This window comes from Diachasmimorpha longicaudata, chromosome 10, assembly GCF_034640455.1.
Source record: "Diachasmimorpha longicaudata isolate KC_UGA_2023 chromosome 10, iyDiaLong2, whole genome shotgun sequence".
Classification (NCBI taxonomy): domain Eukaryota; kingdom Metazoa; phylum Arthropoda; class Insecta; order Hymenoptera; family Braconidae; genus Diachasmimorpha; species Diachasmimorpha longicaudata.
Window position 1 is genome coordinate 3,289,759 of NC_087234.1, and position 20,048 is coordinate 3,309,806.

General features: G+C 39.2%; 5 protein-coding genes across 9 annotated transcripts; 2 read left to right on the forward strand and 3 right to left on the reverse strand.

The window, feature by feature from the left end:
* Window positions 1-595: 595 nt before the first annotated feature.
* LOC135166973 (probable tubulin polyglutamylase ttll-15) lies at window positions 596-4,346 on the forward strand. The gene is made up of 6 exons (XM_064129762.1): window positions 596-755; window positions 1,291-1,617; window positions 2,118-2,591; window positions 2,906-3,291; window positions 3,469-3,673; window positions 3,815-4,346. The coding sequence occupies exons 1-6, from the start codon at window positions 741-743 to the stop codon at window positions 3,911-3,913; spliced, it is 1,506 nt and encodes a 501-aa protein (XP_063985832.1). The 5' UTR covers window positions 596-740; the 3' UTR covers window positions 3,914-4,346.
* Window positions 3,927-6,441, reverse strand: LOC135166988 (tRNA-specific adenosine deaminase 2-like). 4 transcript variants are annotated; one of them, XM_064129789.1, is made up of 4 exons: window positions 6,300-6,437; window positions 5,627-6,215; window positions 5,405-5,554; window positions 4,796-5,140 (listed from the first exon to the last, which is right to left on the reverse strand). In XM_064129789.1, exons 2-4 carry the CDS (start codon window positions 6,176-6,178, stop codon window positions 4,943-4,945), a joined length of 900 nt encoding a protein of 299 aa, XP_063985859.1. In that variant the 5' UTR covers window positions 6,179-6,215; window positions 6,300-6,437; the 3' UTR covers window positions 4,796-4,942. The 4 variants fall into 4 exon arrangements, with proteins under 4 accessions (XP_063985861.1, XP_063985859.1, XP_063985860.1 ...); XM_064129790.1 differs by having other exon boundaries at window positions 5,627-6,114; window positions 6,300-6,425; XM_064129791.1 differs by lacking the exon at window positions 5,627-6,215 and having other exon boundaries at window positions 3,927-5,140; window positions 6,300-6,441.
* Window positions 6,442-6,990: 549 nt separating this feature from the next.
* Window positions 6,991-17,284, forward strand: LOC135167038 (RNA helicase aquarius). Its single transcript, XM_064129881.1, has 6 exons — window positions 6,991-7,363; window positions 7,929-8,744; window positions 12,848-12,961; window positions 13,040-13,792; window positions 14,039-14,931; window positions 15,235-17,284. The coding sequence occupies exons 1-6, from the start codon at window positions 7,283-7,285 to the stop codon at window positions 16,892-16,894; spliced, it is 4,317 nt and encodes a 1,438-aa protein (XP_063985951.1). The 5' UTR covers window positions 6,991-7,282; the 3' UTR covers window positions 16,895-17,284.
* On the reverse strand, window positions 8,849-12,270 carry LOC135167039 (probable G-protein coupled receptor Mth-like 5). Its single transcript, XM_064129882.1, has 3 exons — window positions 11,882-12,270; window positions 10,620-11,398; window positions 8,849-10,463 (listed from the first exon to the last, which is right to left on the reverse strand). The coding sequence occupies exons 1-3, from the start codon at window positions 11,896-11,898 to the stop codon at window positions 9,802-9,804; spliced, it is 1,458 nt and encodes a 485-aa protein (XP_063985952.1). The 5' UTR covers window positions 11,899-12,270; the 3' UTR covers window positions 8,849-9,801.
* Window positions 14,921-19,887, reverse strand: LOC135167041 (uncharacterized). 2 transcript variants are annotated; one of them, XM_064129887.1, is made up of 4 exons: window positions 19,264-19,887; window positions 18,368-18,582; window positions 17,310-18,153; window positions 14,921-16,613 (listed from the first exon to the last, which is right to left on the reverse strand). In XM_064129887.1, exons 2-4 carry the CDS (start codon window positions 18,565-18,567, stop codon window positions 16,602-16,604), a joined length of 1,056 nt encoding a protein of 351 aa, XP_063985957.1. In that variant the 5' UTR covers window positions 18,568-18,582; window positions 19,264-19,887; the 3' UTR covers window positions 14,921-16,601. The 2 variants fall into 2 exon arrangements, with proteins under 2 accessions (XP_063985957.1, XP_063985956.1); XM_064129886.1 differs by lacking the exon at window positions 19,264-19,887 and adding an exon at window positions 19,106-19,257.
* Between the last annotated feature and the right edge of the window lie 161 nt (window positions 19,888-20,048).

The following is a 20,048-nucleotide window of genomic DNA, read 5'->3' on the forward strand; positions in this document are numbered from 1 at the left end:
ACTTGAGGATTCAAAAAATCATTGTAACGTTTTGCTTCAAAGCTCACAGAAAATTTTCTTCATTAAATGATAAACAATTTGATGATTAAATTGTGTGTTTCCTTTCGTTGATGATCATAACAATTTCACTGATGAGATCAAATTGCAATTATGAGAAATAAAAATCATCAGACTTCATAACTCTACGCTAATTAATTAATAAATTGATGGGAAAAATACTGGACTAACTAATTTTGTAAAGAAATTTTTGTGTTGACAAATTCTGTAATTCATTGGTTTCAAGATAAAAATGTTGATTTTTAAAATTCGATTTCTTAATTTTTTATTCATTAAAAAAATTAATCAATAAACATCACCATCGTTTATCGTTGAAACTTCATCTCCTCGCCATAAACCACGGAATAAAATCCGAATAACGGAGTCCGTCGACTAGTGCTTCATAAATCGAAAATTCTTGGAGTTCAATAATTTCATCCGAAAATTATTGCGGCATATTATCCCACTTTGGCAAGTCATCCGTCGATTTTCTCGACACAACAGAATAAGAACCGGTTCGGTAACACACGTGGAGTATATTTGGAGTAGGGATAGCATCGTCAGGCAACGGTAAATTTTTCAGACAGGTATAAGTCACCGATAAGGCGCAAAGTATCAAGGTTGCCCTCGTCCTTGCGTCCGGAATAATGCAGTGAACAATAAACATTGATATTGCCATTTGTGTTATTAACAAAGTGTTAAAGATGTCCAGCGAAAAGGTAAAGGAAACTTTCTACATTTTCTCTTTTTTCTCCACATTTCTCGCGCCTCGGAATTAGATGAAAGAAACATTTAACGGTTCTTAACTGTTCTCTAGTACTTCCCATTGACTTCCGGAATTTTCGCATTTTTTATATTCATTATTAGGTGGAAAAAATTGGTACAAAATTTATCTTCATTTTCTCAAGAAAAATGGATGATTTTGTACTCTTAAAAGAAATTTTGAAATTCAAAAATCAGCAAATTATTTGCAAAGTTAAAAAGAAATGGGATAACTGCTTTCTCCTATTTTTGAGAAAACCCATTAATTAAATCAAAATTAAATTTCAATTTCAATCATTTATTTAAATAATATGATAGAACTTCTCTTTCATTTCCGGATAAATAACAAGAAGAGCGATATTATAATATTAATAGTTCAATCGATGAAAAAAATATTTTTCTTGGATTTTCAAAATGAAAACGATCTATTCTTTGTAAAAGTCTTTCCCCAAATTCCGGGAAGCCGCTTTCCAAATATTTTTTAAATTTTAGAAAACCGAGGATGACGTCGAGGACTCGATTCCCGAAGTCGACGAATCGAAATTGAAAACGATGACAAAGGCGATCTACAATGTGATGTTCCTGCCAGTTCTGCTGTCGATGATAGCAGTGGTGGTGCTTCATTACTACGACATCCTAATCCAGACGCAGATTTCCCTCGCGATCAACGAGTCCAAGCCCCTGTACTGGTTGTACATGCATAAGGGAGACGGTGGACACCTGAAGCACGTGATAAATGTTCTGGAGAAGCTGGGCTATCGTCGAGGAACAAATGAATCTGACTGGGATCTGCTCTGGGCTCACGATTACCCCTTCCAGGTAGGCACGTAACGGACAAAGCTGAGCAGTCAATTTACCGACATTTTACACGTAAATTAGCACGTCATGGAGCGAAGGCCAATTGCTGATTATTTTTGGTGAGAAAAAACGTAACGGAATTTCGTGTCATAAAAATATGAAAAAAATCTTGACGGTCACTTTACTTCTCTGGAGAACCAGTCGTTTGTTCTTCTGCTAGTGAGTTCCACATTCGTTACAAATAACTTTCTACGGCTAAATTCCAAGTTTTTCGAGTTTATTTTCTTCATTAGCAATAAAAGTACAGAGAAATGGATTTATAAAATTCACGAGAATTTTTAAATCAATTTGCTAGGATTTCCCATTAGTTTTTTTACAAAATAATGTATCAATGAAAAATGTTATCCAACTGTTTTCTGGTAATTCAACTGCAGATATTGTGCATCACTTATCTCCAATGATATGTCGAGTTAGAAAAGGTCATGTGAACAATTACTGTCATTTATCATCTCCTCTTCCAGGTCTACCCCGAGTTGAAGAACGCGAAGCCCCACCAGAGGGTGAACCACCTGCCAGCATGTGGCTTCTTCACGAATAAAGTTGATCTATCAATGACTGAGAGTAAGTACCTCCCGGCAGCGTTTCGAGTCCCGGAGGACCGACAGAATCTCCGGAACTTCATGCTCAAAAACCCAAAGAAGATGTTCGTGCAGAAATCCAATGCCCATCGAGGGATTCAGGTAAAAAAATTCGAGGACTTTGATTTTGATAAAGGAGAGACGTTCATCCAGGAATTCGTGGAGAAACCGTACCTCGTGGATGGTTTCAAATTCGACATGGGGGTTTATACTGTCATCACGTCGGTGGATCCTCTGAGGATCTATACTTACAAGGGAGATGTCCTCTTTCGGTTCTGTCCCCATAGGTACTTGCCCTTTGATCCTAAGGACACCAAGAAATATGTCGTCGATGACGATTATCTTCCTATCTGGCAGGTGCAGTGATTAACATAAATATTATTTAAAAACGATCTTTTAATCATGTTTCACTTCGAAAAGTATTCCTTTAGTTGTTAATAATTGAATCGTAGTGAAATATGGGGAAAGAATAATGAAAATAATATTTTAGCATTATTGATTGACATTAAACAGTTCATAATATAATTATAATTAATAATTACTAATTGATTGATATCTAATAATGATTATAAATTAGTTGTTTATAATTTACTCCGAAATGAAAATGAAAAACATCAAATAATTAATTCTGCTTAATAATTAAAGCTGTTTTCCGGACGATGTTTGACCAGGTGCCCTCACTGAAGAAATATTACGAGGACCTGGGTTTCTCCATGAAAGACACATTCGACGCGTACGTGAGGACCACTGGGAAGGACCCCAACATCATGTGGAATAATATCGATGAAGCCATCAGAGATATTCTCATCAAGAAGGAGAAGGATATTGCGAATTTCGTCAAGAATTACCCTGCGAGAAGAAATTTCTTCGAGTTCGTTCGATTCGATTTCATAATTGATGAAGAGATGAATGTGTTCTTGATGGAGGCCAATATGTCCCCCAATTTGTCATCAGCACATTTTCCACCCAATAGACTGCTTTACGAACAAGTGCTGTTCAATCTTTTTGCTCTCGTGGGAGTGGGCCAGAGGGTGGACACTCCTTTCCGGAAACCCAGGTGAATAGAATTTTTATTCATGAGCGTGGTTGCAGATGATGTTCAATAAGTGATTTTCAATTAGATCTTCGGTATACGGAGTATATACGTGGAGTAGATAGCATAGACATACGAAATGATATTACGAAATTTCATATTTATTGATGATAGAACTCAATTGTGTTCAAATTTATTTAGCACGTGGAACGAACGGAGTTTTGAAGTGGCGGATAAAAATTTGGTTGTCCTCCCAGAGATGTGCACCACTTGCACAGATTGCTTCCGAGTTGAGTGTCAACTCTGCAAACAGTGTTTCACTGAGGAAATGAGATCAATATTCGCTCAATGTTACACGGAACACCAGAATAAAATGGATTTCAAACGAATATTTCCACCGCCAATAGTAAGTTCCTTTTAGAAATCAAGGAATATCATTTTAATTCATCGTTTCTGCATCTGAATGATTTTTCTCTTCAATTAAATGTTGAAGACCTACAGATATTCCATTATCTCCTATAAAGCTTCCACTGTTCAATTTTTTCAGACAAAAGACATGGTCTTGAAAGACTACACCCTCAAGAATCAACTCCTAGTTCGCTGGTACCAAGGGAAGTGTGAAATGGACAGCTCTTGGTGCAACTAAATACAGCAAAATCAATAATTTATAAATATTTATCAAATACAAAAATCTCACAGTTGTTCCCTCCTCTAATACATTAAGTTTTTCATGATTCAAAGTATATTTTAAATAAACTTAATGTAAACAATAATTGCATATCGTACTTTTCCCTTTCTTTTATATTTCCTGCTCATGTTCTCAATAATTTTATGAGATACCACCAATAGATTGAATTTAATATTATTTAATGAGTAGGAATTACTTTTCACTGATTAATTCGTTCATTCGATTGTTTACTAAAATCATTAATATATAAATACGTGCATAAATATGAAAATCATTCAGAGTTTGATTTCCGAAATAGACTTTTGGTACAACTAAATTCAACAAAAAAATAATGTACAAATGTTTATCAAAATAATAATAATAATAATAATAATAATAATAATAATAATGATAATAATAATAGTATTTATGAAACAAAAAAGTATCCTTATTGTGGCCAATCAATTTTTCTATGATTCAAACTATATTTAAAATAAAATTAAATATAAAAAAAATCATTGCACATCGTCCTTTTTAGTGGCCTTTCTCCCCTTCCTCTTCCTCCCCTTTGCCATCTTCTCGACAGGAACATTGGGATTAGTACCCTTGTAGAATTCTTTGAGCAATCTCATGGCTTCCTTTGCTTTGACTCCTGCAGTCACCCTGACCCCATCCTCGTAAAGGCTTGATACTTCGAAGACACTTCCACACCCTCCAAACCGATCGTTATTGCATCCATAGACAATGCTTCGTATCTTGAGTTCCTGAAGAGCAGCAGCACACATGATGCAGGGCTCCACCGTGACAATGACATCGAGTTGACTGAAAACTTCCTTGTAGTCAAGACCCCTGATCTTGCAGAAGTCCAGAACATCGTCGATGCAATTGATCTCAGCGTGACGTGTGGCATTTCGTGTTTCGTTGACTCTGTTGTTCCCAGTGGCTATGATTTCCCCCTCGTAGACGAAGAGACATCCCACGGGCACCTCTCCAGCTCTAAAGGATTCTTCAGCCTTGGAAAGGGCCACATCCATCCACTTGAGGGTATCGTCGCTCGGAATTTGAAGGGATGACGATTGCTGGAGGGAGGTTTGCTTCATTGCTGAAGAATTTCAAGAGGTCTAGGTCGTGCAGATGCTTCTGGGCACATATACTCCAGTCCTGGTAGCCTGCGGCACGTGGACTGGGATGGGGTATCCAAACGACCTAGGGAAATAGGGAGAGATGCTAGAAGCCATTGATGGCTGATTGTTTTTATTCTATTATGGATTGTAGTTTATTGTTAATTTCTTTAAGGTTTTTCAAGGATTTCTCACCGAATTCTAATTTCCACTTTGAAAATTCATAAGAAACGAGAAATTCAAATGTTTTACCATGCGATCTCCTGTAAGAATCTTCTCAGAAAATTCACTTTCCCCAGTATTTTCTCTAAAATCTTAAGAAAAAAAGCAAAGAATTTCAAATTCTCACTTGTGTTGACAACTTTTGAGCTTTAACGACGTGTCTGGCCCTCTTTTCCGCAAATCTCCCAACTCCCACCACGATCTCGACTTTTAGAATTTTGAGCACGTCCCCCAGAACAGTGTCGCAGAGCTGAATGACCCTGGAGTACTCAGGTCCCTGCAAAAATCCAAAGAAAATCAATGAAAAAATTCCCCTTCATCCAGCATGAATAATTCCAAAACAGGTTGCCTTCAGCTCAGCAGGAGTGATATTCCTTCCTCCGGCGTCCATTAGTGCAACTGGGCAGTAATTCCTGAGGAATGAGTGACGAAAAAAAACATCCGGAGTGCGAGAGAGCCTCTTGAACAACTCCCAGAAACGTCTACCACTTACTTCACTTCGTTTGCACAATAATCCTTGGACTTTTCGGTCAGGCTGTTCCCTAGGAGGAGTCTCAACATTGCCACTGAGTTCCAGCCAATTAACCACTGTATTCACCTCACCAAAGGGCACCCCAGTCTGGGACATGCCCCAGGGGCCCGGATTCATTCCCAAGAAGAGGATTTTTTTTGCATCTTTACAGAATTTATGGACATAGTTCGAGTGCACGGAGAAGGCGTATTCAATTGGACTGTAGACGTATTCGACTGGGGCTCCAAATAGTATCTTTTGGAGTGCTTTTGTCAGAAAGCACTCGAGGAACAAAATACGAGTGGGAATGGCCGAGGGAATTGTTTCTGGAATTAACGTGGGAGATTCATGGAGTTCTTGAGGAACTGTTGCTGTGGTATTTGGCTGCATGCTGAGGTCCAGAGGTAGATCCTCAGTAACATCTACTCTGTCCCACGACACAGGCATCTCACTCATTTTTAGGAATCTGGGAAGACTTATGCAGTTTTGTAATGAAGTTTTCTTTACTTACGACTGGTTTTCGAGGGTTTTTGGCACTTTTAGACGGTAAGGGAGTGTTTGAGAGATTTACTTCAACTGAAGAGTCACTCTGACAGCCTTATCATATCCGGGAAGTGGTTCGCGTTTTATATTCAACTAAAATTTATTATTTTCTCTCGTTTGGCGGCGTTTCTGAACTGCACAATCAATGGTAGAGGGGGACGACATAGGAGATTGGTAGACTAAAATGGCGGAAATTTCAATCCAACCATTTGGGGGGTAGTTATCCCTTCCACATGGTGCTTCAGAAGCGCCTCTGCAAGGGGAGAAATTAAGTAAATGACCTTCATTTTGGAATATGCACAATGTTCATATTATTTATGATTTTTAGGGGATTCGCAATTTTTGAAAGCCGAATATCTAGCTCTAATGAGTGTGATAGGGTAATTTCGGGACCCATAGTTCAGGCGACACGTGACTGTTCGATATCTCGAAATATTGTCAATGAAAAGGTCGATATTGAGTCGTGAAAAAATGAAAAGTCAATTGTGGGTGGGAATTCAGGAAAAATTGGATGAAAGAAATATTTCTTGTGTTTTATGTGCATGTAAAAAATATTTCCTGCCATGAGATTCATATTTATTTACATTGAGGGTGCGATTTTAATTTTGCAAAAGAGTCGGTCGTGAAAGAATCGATTGTACGGCTGATGAGGTCGAACGGCGGTTCGTTGGTGCCGGTGAGTCAACAAACGCCTGCCTGAGTGTTAACCTTTAAGTCGTTCCCGTTTGTTTACGTTTATTTTTGATGAACTGGTAAATAAAATATTCTGAGAGCTGTAACGACGTCTGAAAACCGTGAAAATTAGTTTCGTGAAAACTCACTGAAGATTTTCGAAGATTTCCGGGACATGTCAGGTGGAAATGTAAACGTTGAGATGAGAAATTTGTAGGTTATGTGATCAGTGTTTTGTTGAGACGATAATTGGTGATTATTGTTGATTATTCGAGAATTATGGAGAACCACGCTGCCACGGGGAAGTCTAATAATCCTGCACCTACGGTGGAGCAGATCAATGCTGACAGAATTACGCAGGTGAGGAAATCATTTTGATGAATTCAGGGCGAGGGCGAGGGTTGTATCACAGTGAATGTAATTGTGGAGTTATCTTGTTAATTAGTGGATTTAGAGCGAATATCAAGAGATATTTTTGGGAGAGAAGTATGAGCTGTGTGTAAAAGTTCTTTTGATCTTTTGCTTTGAGTCTTGAAGTTTTGAAAATATTGGGAAAAATCTGCTCAATTGATCGAAGAACAATTTTTTGATTGATTTGGAAGGTGTGGATCGGGGAATTTATTCTATAATGAGTGAATTTAAGAGGAAATTTTAAGAAATATCATATGCAAAATATATTATCACTCGTTGGAAAAGGTCTTAACAATTGATTAATTAATTGGAGTTCTCTTTGATCTTTATAAAATTCGTGGGGCAAATAGAACTGTTTAACTCTTGTTAGCCTTGGTCCTCAGATGTTGAAGTATTAATTGGCAAAATAATTCGGAATTGAGATATTCAAATTAATCCGTCATTGAAGAAAATCTCATTATTTGTCAAAATATTCATAAGATTTCTTATAAATCTCTTAAAAACGATATTTTAGCTGGCAAATAAATACTGGGCCCCTCACACAACGGACTCTCACTTCCCCTTCGATCCAAAGATCGTGGAAGAGATCTACATTCAGGAGATATGTGCCTCGAAATTCTCAATCCGTCGAATAATGATGCTAGAGTTCAGTCAATACCTCGAGAACTTCCTGTGGCCGAACTACAATGGGAAGGATGCAACCCGTGCCCACACCTTATCCATCGTGGTGATGGTGAACGAGAAATTCAGAGAGCGAGTGCAGGTGTGGGAGGCCTTCGAGAGAAACTCCACCCACTTCTCAGGATTCTTTCAGAGAGTTCTGGAGACCTGCCTGGAAGACAGCATTCTCGATTTCGATCTCAAAGAGCAAACAGCTCTGATCGTCTTCCTGAATCACTGCTTCAACTCCATGGAGGTGATTCTGGTGCGCGAGGAAGTGAAGAGGCTCGTGTCCCTCTCCATGTGGGTGTCCCTTCAGCAGGGACGGCGGGAACTGGAGTTCAGGAAGCACCCGAAGTGGAGGAAACAGTGGAAAATCATTCAGAAGCGCGATAAGCCAGAGCTCAAGGAGAAACTTGAGTGGGACAGAAAATTTCTCCACAAGTTGATGATTAAATTCATGAGAATTCTGGAGACCATTCAGGAAGAGGGACCCCTTAATCCTGACAAGGTCAGGTACTGCGAGAGATTTTTGGAGCTCGTGATCGATCTGGAGGCTCTGCTGCCTACTAGGAGATTCTTCAATACTATCATGGATGACTGTCATCTGGTGGTTCGATGCCAACTGTCGAATTTACTGAGGAGACAGGAGGGAGGACTCTTCGGACAGGTGAGTGTCTCCTGTATTTTATGCGACAAATCTTATGAATTTGTTGTTTGAGTTTTTCAAATTGACGATTTTCAATCACTTTTTGAGGAAAATCAACATCAATGATGAAAAACTTTGTTTACATTTTATGTAGTCATTTAGAGTTTATTGCTCTGGTACAAAAATTGTGCTATCTATTAAAATCTCTTAAACGTATAAATACAATATTAAAAAATAATTCGCTCGTCTTTAGCTCGTGACTCATACGTGGAGTACATAAATGTATTAAAATCTACCAATAAGTCACGTTTCTCTAAGGCCACAGTCTCTTAAACATCGAGAATTAAAAAAATACACAATATCCTCCAGCTGTGAACAAGGAAATATAAAATTTCGGAAAAAATATGTGCAGAAATGGCACAATGAAAGAAGATTCATCGTAAATTGCACACAATCGTAGAAGTGCAATGACAAAATCATACGTCAAATTTGTTAACATCATCCCTAAGTCTTATTTGAGGAAACAAAATCGTACGTTGAAAATTTTAAGCAGTAAAACATCTTGTGCTTCGTTTTTATTATTATATTTTTATGTGTAGTCTGTTTAATTGAAAAAGTGTTCAATATTCAGTCTCCAGGAGAATCATCTTCATAATTAACAATGTGGATTTTTTTCAATTCAAACAAGACTTCCTTAAAAACATTTTTTTCTTTCACTAAAGGAAAAACCCATACAAGATCGACAGTGCTTGAACCATATTACAAAATATATCGGTATATAGTGACGTATCTCGTCATATGTCATTTCACAAATGTTCTGACATATGTTCTCCATTGTCCGGCCAACTCGGACTATTGTTATTGAGTCATTTTATCAGAGACATATTAACCCCAAATATTTTTTATAGGAAAAACATTCTCGACCGAAAAAGGCACACTATTTCGTTATTTATGTTAAAGATATTGCACATTCAGCTGAAATATGTTTCCTCGTGATAATTGTCAATGTGCGATTTTTACATTCAAATAAGACTCTTTCCAGATTTTTGTTCTCTCCATGTCTAACTCACTTCGAAATTTAATATCCAGCATTGATAGCCGTCATTTCCTCCCCCCAGTCGAGTCCATCCGGTGTGTGATGACTGCTACTGCAGCAATTGCACGTTTTACTCAGCAAAAATGTTACCCTCTTTTGTCCAAAAACGCAGATATACAAGATCGACAGGGCTTGAACGATATTGAAAAATATGTGAGCATAATATATCTCATCGAATCTGATCTGTGACATCAGAACCGAGAGCCAACCAATGCTCATAACCACGTACATAAGTGTGAACAATCTGAAACTGTATTTCATCTTATGATGAATTCTCCCATAAGTGCACATTCTTTTGATCGTATTCGCTGTGTTTAATACGAAACACAGGTCAACGATTATGGTGAAGGCCACTGAGGTGAACAAAACTGATAGTGCTAGCACCCCAACTGTCTCCTGTGGCTCATTCGCGTGCTCTATGTTGGCTACTGGGGTCCCCCGATCTTCCAGTGCAAAATGGGCGAATAATGCTGTCGCTGCTATTGTTAGTGTTGATCCCCACACGTAAAACGAGTAGTAACAGTATTTTCGTCGGTCTGTTACTCTGAGAAATACGTTTCGTGAGCGAAATGTGTTCCAGACGAAGTAACCGAGGGCGTTGAGCCAGAAAAAAGCTGCAAGGAGGGATACGTAGGCCACAGTATCTGGAAGTTATGGGGAAATTATTTTACAACATTCCCGATATGTTACTTTGTTATCTTTAGCAAAGTGTTGAATTAGGAGAGAATCAGGAGAGATGGCGAATTTTTTATTTCATTCTCCACTTTTCTATTTAATTTAATGGAAATAGTTCAACTTACCAGCAACAAGAAAACTGATATGACTAGCATGCTGCGTAAATATTCCAACAGTGGCAGCAATTTGATTGACAATTAAGCATAAGCTCATACTGCTGATCATATTCCCCACCAAATCCCTCAGTTGTGGGAGGACAAAATAAACAATAGCAACCATTAGGTAACTGGCGATGGCAGATGCCCTGGTGATGGGGTCAATCATATTTCTCACGAGATAATTTGTTTCTCTCCATGGAAATTTAACGTTGGGCACACAAATTATTGCATAAGTGGTAACTTTTTTATCGCCTGAAAGAACTGCTTTCTCAGCGCAATAGTGACCGAATGCATAGTCCTGGTGAAGAGGCTCACCGGCTGTTTCGTCTTCCTCGTAACTCCGCATGTATTCGTCAAATGTCTGGACATTTCTGTCCACCCAGTTGTGATGGGTAACGTGGCGGAGTTTACCGGAGGTCAGGATAACGAGTTTGTCTTCTGATCCGTAGTAGACTTGCCACTGGGTCTCATCCTTGCTGCAGACTGGTGAACCGATTCTCAACTGATAGTTGACAGGTTTCTTTCGTATTATCTTGGGAAATCGATCGTCAACGAATTCCGGCTTCCAAGGACTCGATTCGTTAGTTTTATCGATCGGTGTGCAAATCGAGTCCACGAGAATTTCATTCAATTCACAACATTTTGCGATGTTTATTGAGGGGGTTGATGAATCTTGGGGATCTACTCCGGTGTTGGAGTGGACGAGAGATATTGTCGAGAGTATTAGGAGGAGTGGAATCATTTTTCTGTGGAGTAAAGACAATACCTTTGTTTTATCTTAAAAAAAATCGAATGTTAAAATTTCACCTCATAATTAGTCAATATCGAGATAATTTCAGTCTCCCTTGTAAATTAACACATAAATTGTCGATATCATTCAAAGATTGTCACTCACAAATATGAGCTATTGCTGTATCAATTCCACTAATAATTTGTTTTGAGTAAAAATATTTATAATTGTATTTATCTTGACGATGAATGAATATGCAAGAAATGTTGATAATGTAGAGGCATAACTTTTTACTAAAAAATTTAAATTATCAATTGTATAATTATGCAAAAACTTCTGGAATCATTGAAATATCCAGACGATTTTTTTCAACTAAAAACGTTCTCTAACATTTCGTGTTATGAGTGTGCACATGTCCATTGAAAAAAATCCTCTTTTTTTCAACTTTTGTTATTGTAATTATCATTTCCATTCTCGTTGTTTCGCTGGACCTGCTCACCTTTTATGTCCACACATGATTCACTTCCTCATCATGCTCATGGCCGTGAAATTGTTCTACAAATAATTTCTTCTATGGTAACAACTACTTGTTTTGTTGGTGAGAAAGAGAAAATCGATTGTGTTGAACAGTTCCACTCAAACGGTATCCGTTTCACTCACTCTATTACGCTGGAATTTTTTATTTCAACTAATGGGAGATGTTGGGAGTCAGCGTCGCTGAACGTCATGACACCAACCAGTGTCTGATGACTTGGTTGTAGAAAGGTAGTTGTTTGATGGTGGAGTAATAAATGGGAATGTACGCGACTTTGCCGGTGACTCGTCAGTCCCAGTGAAAACGCGGTTTTGGTATTGTCTCTCCCCTTTTCCCCCCCATGGCGATGGTAGACCTCTCCTTCTCGTGTGTATGTAGCTAGGGGGGTTTTGCGTTATGTTGGGTACGCAGTTCTCTGCTGTGCTATTGGCTGATACCTGGGAGGGGAATTTCAGGGGCACCTGGAACGGAAGCTCCACCTGGAGGCCAGACCCTGATGGTTGATAATATCGTGTTCTTGAGAGCTTTCTTTGAGTTTAAAATTTTTTTATTCATTTCGAAATTTGAAGGGAATAAATTCATGAGATCGAATAATTGAAAATTATTTAGTGACAAATTTTCTTCATTTTTTGTCTATAAATCCGGAGATTTTAATTGATTCGCTATTTCCTTCTATTTGAGCAGCTCAGGGATATATAATTTTTTGTAGCTGTCGGAAGGTCCTGAATTACTTCAAATCAGGATCCCCTATTTTTTTTTTAACTAAATTTTGCCGCATTGTCGTCTGAATTAATAAAAAATATCTGCTCATTTATAAAGCAAGAAATTAATGTTTAAAGACGTCGATGCTTTTTTTGTATAATTTTTAATTTCGAGAGTAATCAGAAAAAATTTGATGAATTTATGAATTTTTCGGGTTTTCTGTTTCAGCTACTGGAGATGCTGAAATTCTATGCGAGGTTTGAAATCAGCGAAGAGACAGGAGATCCGCTCACTGATCATGACATGACGCAGTTGCACTATACAAAAATTACATCGCTGCAGGTAAAAAAATACTGAATTATGTTCGGTGGCCTGAATGCCATTTTTAATAATTCTAATTAAAATTGTCTCATATTCTAGAGAGCAGTATTTGCAAAATTTCCTGATCTCCGTAGCTTCGCCCTGGCGAACGTGGCCAGCGTGGACACACGTGACGCTCTTCTAAAGCACTTTGGTTCCCTAACTCAAGAGAAATTGAAGGCAATTGCGAGCTACTTGAACCTGGTCCCCCCAGAGGATCGGCTAAACGATGAGAACTGGTACCGCCTGGACATGGATTTTCTCCAGGAGCTCCTGATCTCTCGTCACGAACGTCGCGCCTCGCAATTGGAGGAGCTCAACGAGATGCCCCTATATCCCACCGAGGACATAATCTGGAATGAGAGCATCGTACCCACTGAGTACTTCTCCGGCGAGGGCTGCCTGGCTCTGCCCAAGCTCAACCTTCAGTTCCTCACACTTCACGACTACCTCCTCAGGAATTTCAACCTCTTTCGCCTGGAGTCGACCTACGAGATACGTCAGGACATTGAGGACTCGGTGTCTCGTCTCAGTCCCTGGAAATCTGAAGACGGTGGGGTCTACTTTGGTGGATGGGCTAGAATGGCTCAACCCATCACTCAATTTGCTGTCGTCGAAGTCGCTAAACCCAATATCGGGGAAAAACGACCGTCGAGGGTGCGGGCTGATGTCACCATTAATCTCAGTGTCAGGAGGGAGATTAAATCTGAGTGGGAGAATCTGCGGAAGCACGATGTGTGCTTCCTACTGACGGTGAAACCTGTGAATCCCATCGGAACGAAATACAGTCATAAGGCACCATTCGTTCCCCAGGTATGGATTTTTTTATTTATTTTCCTTGGAATGGAACACCAAAAAAAAACGAAAGTTTGTTTAAAATTTTTCTTCATCCTGACATAAAGAAGTTAATTATATGACACGAGCAATTCATTTATGTCAAATCGAGATATGACAATTTATTTTATTATTATTAAAAAATTTACTTTCACTTCACTTTCTTCTTGCCGGGAAATTATTGTATTGAATTTTTTTTATAAATTCGCTATTGCTGTTCTCCAGGTGGGTTTGACATATGTCAGAGGATGTGAGGTCGAGGGAATGCTAGATTCCAACGGAAGGGTCATTGAAGACGGCCCAGAGCCCAGGCCCATACTCCCTGGCGATGCTAGAACTTATCGCGTATGGTTGGACTCCAATCAGTATAGAATTGACATGGATAACGCCAGTCATGGCTCCGAAGACGTCTACGAATCCTTCAACATAATAATGCGCCGAAAGCCCAAGGAAAATAATTTTAAAGCTGTTCTCGAAACAATTCGAGAGCTGATGAACACGGAATGCGTTGTACCTGATTGGCTGCACAACATAATCCTGGGATATGGGGATCCTGGTGCAGCTCGTTACTCCAGAATGTCAGACGAGATCCCAACGATGGATTTCAACGACACATTCTTAGACATAAATCACCTGCGCTCGAGTTTCCCAGGATACGAAATAAGGATAAAACAGACTGAGGACGAGCGAAAGCTGGAGAGGCCCTTCAGACTGACCTTCGAGGATGTTATTGCCAAGCAGGAAAACCGAGAGGAAACCAGGATAATCACGGTTGAGCCACATGTCCCACCCAGCCGAGGCCCTTACAAAGCTAATCAACCTAAGAAGAATCAAATTCCCTTCACATCAACTCAGGTGGAAGCCATTCGTGCTGGAATGCAACCAGGTTTAACTCTGGTAGTTGGACCCCCTGGTACTGGAAAAACTGATGTAGCTGTTCAAATAATTTCCAATCTTTACCATAACTTTCCGAATCAACGAACGCTCATTGTCACTCACTCCAATCAAGCCCTGAATCAGCTGTTTGAAAAAATCATGGCTCTTGATATCGATGAACGTCATCTACTCCGTTTGGGTCATGGAGAAGAAGCACTCGAGACGGAGAAGGATTTCAGCAGGTACAATTTTATTTTTAAAATGCAGATTGTACAGACAAGTCTATTAAATATCTAAAGGTGTTTTGTGTAGAAAACTATAGAAAAATTGATTAGATTGCTATTGAATTTCTCGCGAATGTTTTACCACTTTTTATATTTTATTTTCATTCAATTGAGTTTTAACACTGGCCAAACAATACAAAGCAGCACAATTTTTTCTATAGCAGAAAATTGTAACATCATTGACTCATCCCATCGATTTGTTTTTTACATTTCAATCTTTTCCTCATCCACAATAATAATTATTTTCATCAACCTCTAAAGGTATGGAAGAGTGAACTACGTTCTTGCCAAACGTTTGGACCTATTGATGGATGTCCAACGCCTGCAGGAGTCTCTAGAAGTAAAAGGAGACGTCGCTTACACTTGCGAGACAGCTGGTCACTTCTTCAAAGATCAGGTGATGACACGATGGGAGAGATTCGAAGACAGAATAAAAAAGAGATCCTCAGGAAACGTTATAATTCCTGTAAACATTGTGGACGAAGAATTTCCATTTCACAAGTTCTTTGACAACGCTCCTCAGCCACTGTTCAAGAAGAGTATGTTCGACGAAGACGTGGAGATTGCAAGAAGTTGTTTCAGGTACATAGAGAGACTTTTTACGCAGCTGGAGGAGTTTAGGGCATTTGAGCTCCTTCGATCAGGTCTGGACAGATCCAAGTATCTGCTCGTTAAAGAAGCCAAGGTGATCGCCATGACTTGTACCCACGCAGCTCTGAAACGCCGAGAGCTAGTAGACATGGGATTCAAATACGACAATATTCTTATGGAGGAGAGTGCCCAGATATTAGAGATTGAAACGTTCATTCCCCTGCTCCTCCAGAATCCCCAGGACGGCTACAATCGGCTGAAGAGGTGGATTATGATTGGAGATCATCATCAGCTACCACCAGTGATTAAGAACATGGCTTTCCAGAAGTACTCGAATATGGAGCAATCTTTGTTCGCTCGGTTTGTTCGGCTGGGCGTCCCCACTGTGGACCTCGACGGCCAGGGAAGAGCTAGACCGAGTATTTGTGATCTGTACAATTGGAGATACAAGAAACTGGGGAATCTCAATCATGTGGAACAATCGCCAGAGTATCTTGTTGCGAATGCTGGATTTTTGTATGATTTTCAACTCGTTAATGTCGAAGACTTCAATGGAGTTGGGGAGAGTGAGCCCAGCGCCTATTTCTATCAGAATTTAGCTGAAGCCGAGTACTGCGTTGCTGTTTTTATGTATATGAGATTGCTGGGGTATCCTGCTGATAAGATCAGCATCCTCACTACTTACAATGGACAGAAGCACCTCATCAGGGATGTTATCAATATCAGATGTGCTAATAATCCACTTATTGGAAGACCCAGTAAGGTGACAACTGTTGACAAGTATCAGGGACAGCAGAACGATTATATTTTGTTGAGCTTGGTGAAGACCAGGGCTGTAGGACATCTGAGGGATGCTAGACGTTTGGTTGTCGCCATGTCTAGGGCTAGACTGGGACTGTATGTTTTTGCTAGAGTCTCGCTGTTTAAAAATTGCTTTGAACTGACACCAGCATTTGATCAGCTTATGAGGAGACCCTTGAAGCTCCAGCTGCTACCCCATGAGGTTTATCCTACGAAGAGGCTGAATGACGAAGAGCCTAGTGTACCTCCTATGGAAATCGAGGACATGCCACATGTTGCTAAGTTTGTTTATGATTTTTATATGAATAAGGTGAGTGGGATGAAGGAGGCTGCCAAGGGTTGGGCTAAACCTGGGAGCACTCACGAGGCTGTAGGACCTGAACACCATGTGCCAGTTCATCCTGGGGCTGATGATGGGGGATCTGATGATGAGGATGAGAAGGTTGGGGGAGAGGTGGAGGAGAAACCCGAAGTACAGATGAATGAACCCATACAGAACTTGGTCGAGGAACCGATGGAGGAAACTTGAGGTGGTTGTGTAAAATTTTGTGAATAAATTGAGGGTTTTTAGAATAACTGGAGTGATTTTTTTTCCTGATTAGCGTGGACGTTTTTTTACCTAGGCCATTGGCGAAAAAATTCACCCGACCTATTATGAATACTGAGTCTATAAAAAATACTTTTAGGGCAATAATAAAGAGCCTTTTGGGAAATTTTGCATTATTCCTTTGCTGGTCGTCTTTTCATCAGAATTTCATCGCAATATTCTGGAACATTTTTTTCCAGAAATCAATTGAATGGTTGGAGATATTTTTGAAAAATAATAATAAATACTACAACTACACTAGATATATTTCTTCGTTAGGTATTTTTATAATCCTGCAAAATTTCTCATATCTATTAAAAAAAAATTATTAAAGTTCTCGTTTGCCCTCATTATTTACCAAACTTTCCTTTCTACTCGAGCACTGTTTCTTTCCCTCTTTCAACCCCTTCTGCCCTCGAACTCTGGGCTTGTCGTTTTCCTCAGAAAGCTCCTCTATCTTTTGGTTTTTCGAAGAGGGAACGTAAGTGACGTCAGGATCGACACTCATCGTGGCAAAATCGGGTTCGTACTCCTCGATTGTCGTGCTGGAGCCTTTGGAGCTGGGGATATAGGCTTCTGTCACTTCTGAGGACAGTAGAGTCCCCTCCCAGGGTTCATACATCTCGAGCTTTGGTTTTTTCTTCAAACTGGCGAGGGAATTCGGCACGTAAGCTGTGTCGTCCGCCAATTTTGATCCTGACGAGGGTGTGTACTCCTCGCAGCTGATGGCACAGCCTCTGGAGCTCGGTACATAGGCTTCAGTGACTGTTGGGGATAGTGAGGAGGCACCAACGGGTTCGTACATCTCGTGCTTCGATTGTTTTCGCAAATTCGATACGGTATTTGGAACGTAAGAGTCCTTGTTGGGAATTGCTAATTCGTCTGAGGCGTCATCAGGTGTTGATTTTTCAGATTTTATTTGCTTCAAGAAGCTCTTCCTGCTGGGGACGTACTGCAAGTCCTCTTGGGTCTTGAGATGATTGGGCACCTCTGGGGGCACGTACTCCTCGTCGTTTCCCTCCATCAAACGCCGAACTTTTGACTCTGGACTGTCTGGAAGTTCTGCAGAACTGGAGGTCTTTTCTGTGCTGGTTTTTGAGGCTTTAGGGGGGCTCTTCTCAGTGGAACGTGCCTTCGCTGGAGACACTCGAGCTTTTATCGTTGGAAGGGAGCTGGAGTCTTTTGGGGCTTCGTAAGAGTAACTGCAAAATTTTATAGGATTCAATTTTGAAAAGATGAAGACGGTCATTTTGGAAAGAAAAAAAAGTACTTTGTTGTTGACTACATAGGAATTTGGCTTCATTTGTTCTGATTATTCAATTAAAAACAATGAAAACGAAGTTAAAGGTCTTCATTTTATTTTTAACAGCGTTTTACTCTTTTGTAATCTGAAAAAGTTATTTATAGTTGTCTTACTAGACATCCATTCTCTGAGTGGATTTTCTCCTCTCCAAGCTTTTCCGTCCGGCGGTAATTTTATTATTCCGAAGGGCAGCTCTTCGGACTATTTTGTACAAGGAACACCAGTCTTCCAAATTCAACCACTTGTTTGTCAAAATCTTTTTCTTGTCGATTTCCACTGTTTTTTCCTTTACGGTTATTATCGCCGTGGCCATGCAATTCTCAGAAACCTGTGAGGAAATTCATATTTTGTGCTAAATAACATTTTTTTTCATTTCTAATTGGTTTTATCTTGTCAGGAGATGATTATTTTATTTATTTCTAATGGATATAATCCCTGTAAATTTTTAATTCTATCAGGGGCTTCTCTTCTATTCGTGGCACATTGAAATAAACAAAAATATGTCAATTAATTAATCAGCGACCGCAATAATGCGGTTAATACCATCAATAGATCAATTAAAACATATTTCACATCGAAAAAAAGTTAAAAATGTCACAGGATCATTGTAATCCGATTTTTGATTCAGTTAATTCTATTCAAATTGTGAACACTCCCTTCTCTTCTCCCTGACGATCACAGTAAAAAAATCCACCCTTCTATCAACAATAATTTCAATCATTGACAGCAGAGAATAAGGTCAGGAATCTCCACATTTTTGTCCGTTTTTAACACAATTCTTATTTGTCCAAGAAACAGCTGCTGTCGAGACAGCATGTGCAATTTCCCCAGCTGTTGACACAGTAACCCACCTTGATGATCTCCAAATACTGTCCATCTCGAAACATTACAGAGTAACGAAATAAAATGGATTTCTGCGATTACTTTGACAATTGGATGCAACGAAACAAAACGAAAGTTGTCGAGGTAGAATGAATAATCTGGAGTTCCCCTCCACATGTACACTTACACTTTCAGCTTTCAGGTTTCATGACACTGCGGTTATAGTGGAGGGGAGTTCGTGTTCTCTGCAGCACCTGTTGGCCTCCAATCAGCTGATTCTTTTTTGGTAATAAATACTTGTTCAACGTTTTTGATTGATTTTTTGGTGATTGTTATTTTTTATGTGCGGCATTATGGCATCTTTCCATGTATAACAATATAAATTAATTATTTGAATAGGTGTTGATGTTTATTGATTGATGAGGAGATAATTTGTACTGTTTAAAACCATTTTGGAAATTTTGCAAATTCGTTTTTTTTTGGCCGAATGTGAACTAACGACATTTATATGTTGAAAATTTTTTAAAAATAATTTCGGCAATGGGTTGAGGTTAGGTTATGTTGATGAAAAGGAACTTTAAGATTTTAAAAATTTCCTTGAATGATTTCACCTTTTTAAGGACTTTGTGAGCCCAAATTTCAATTAAAAAGAATTATTTACGACGGGAGATATTTATTAATGCTGTTAATACGTGCTGAAATTTAATTTACTAATGAAGGGGTTAAGAAATATTTTTTCATAGATTGCACAATTTTTAATTTCATTATATTTGTCCGAACGGTTTCTCGGGGCATTTTTATAGGTGAAAATATTGATTGATGGCTTCAAAGAGTGATGATAATCAACTTTTATTGCTGAAGAGGCAATTGAACACGAAGAAATGTTGATAAATATATTGGAACACCAAAAGCACCCGAAAGGCAGCGTTGGAGCTTTAAAATCGACTAATTCCGTTTCAAGAGCTTAATCAC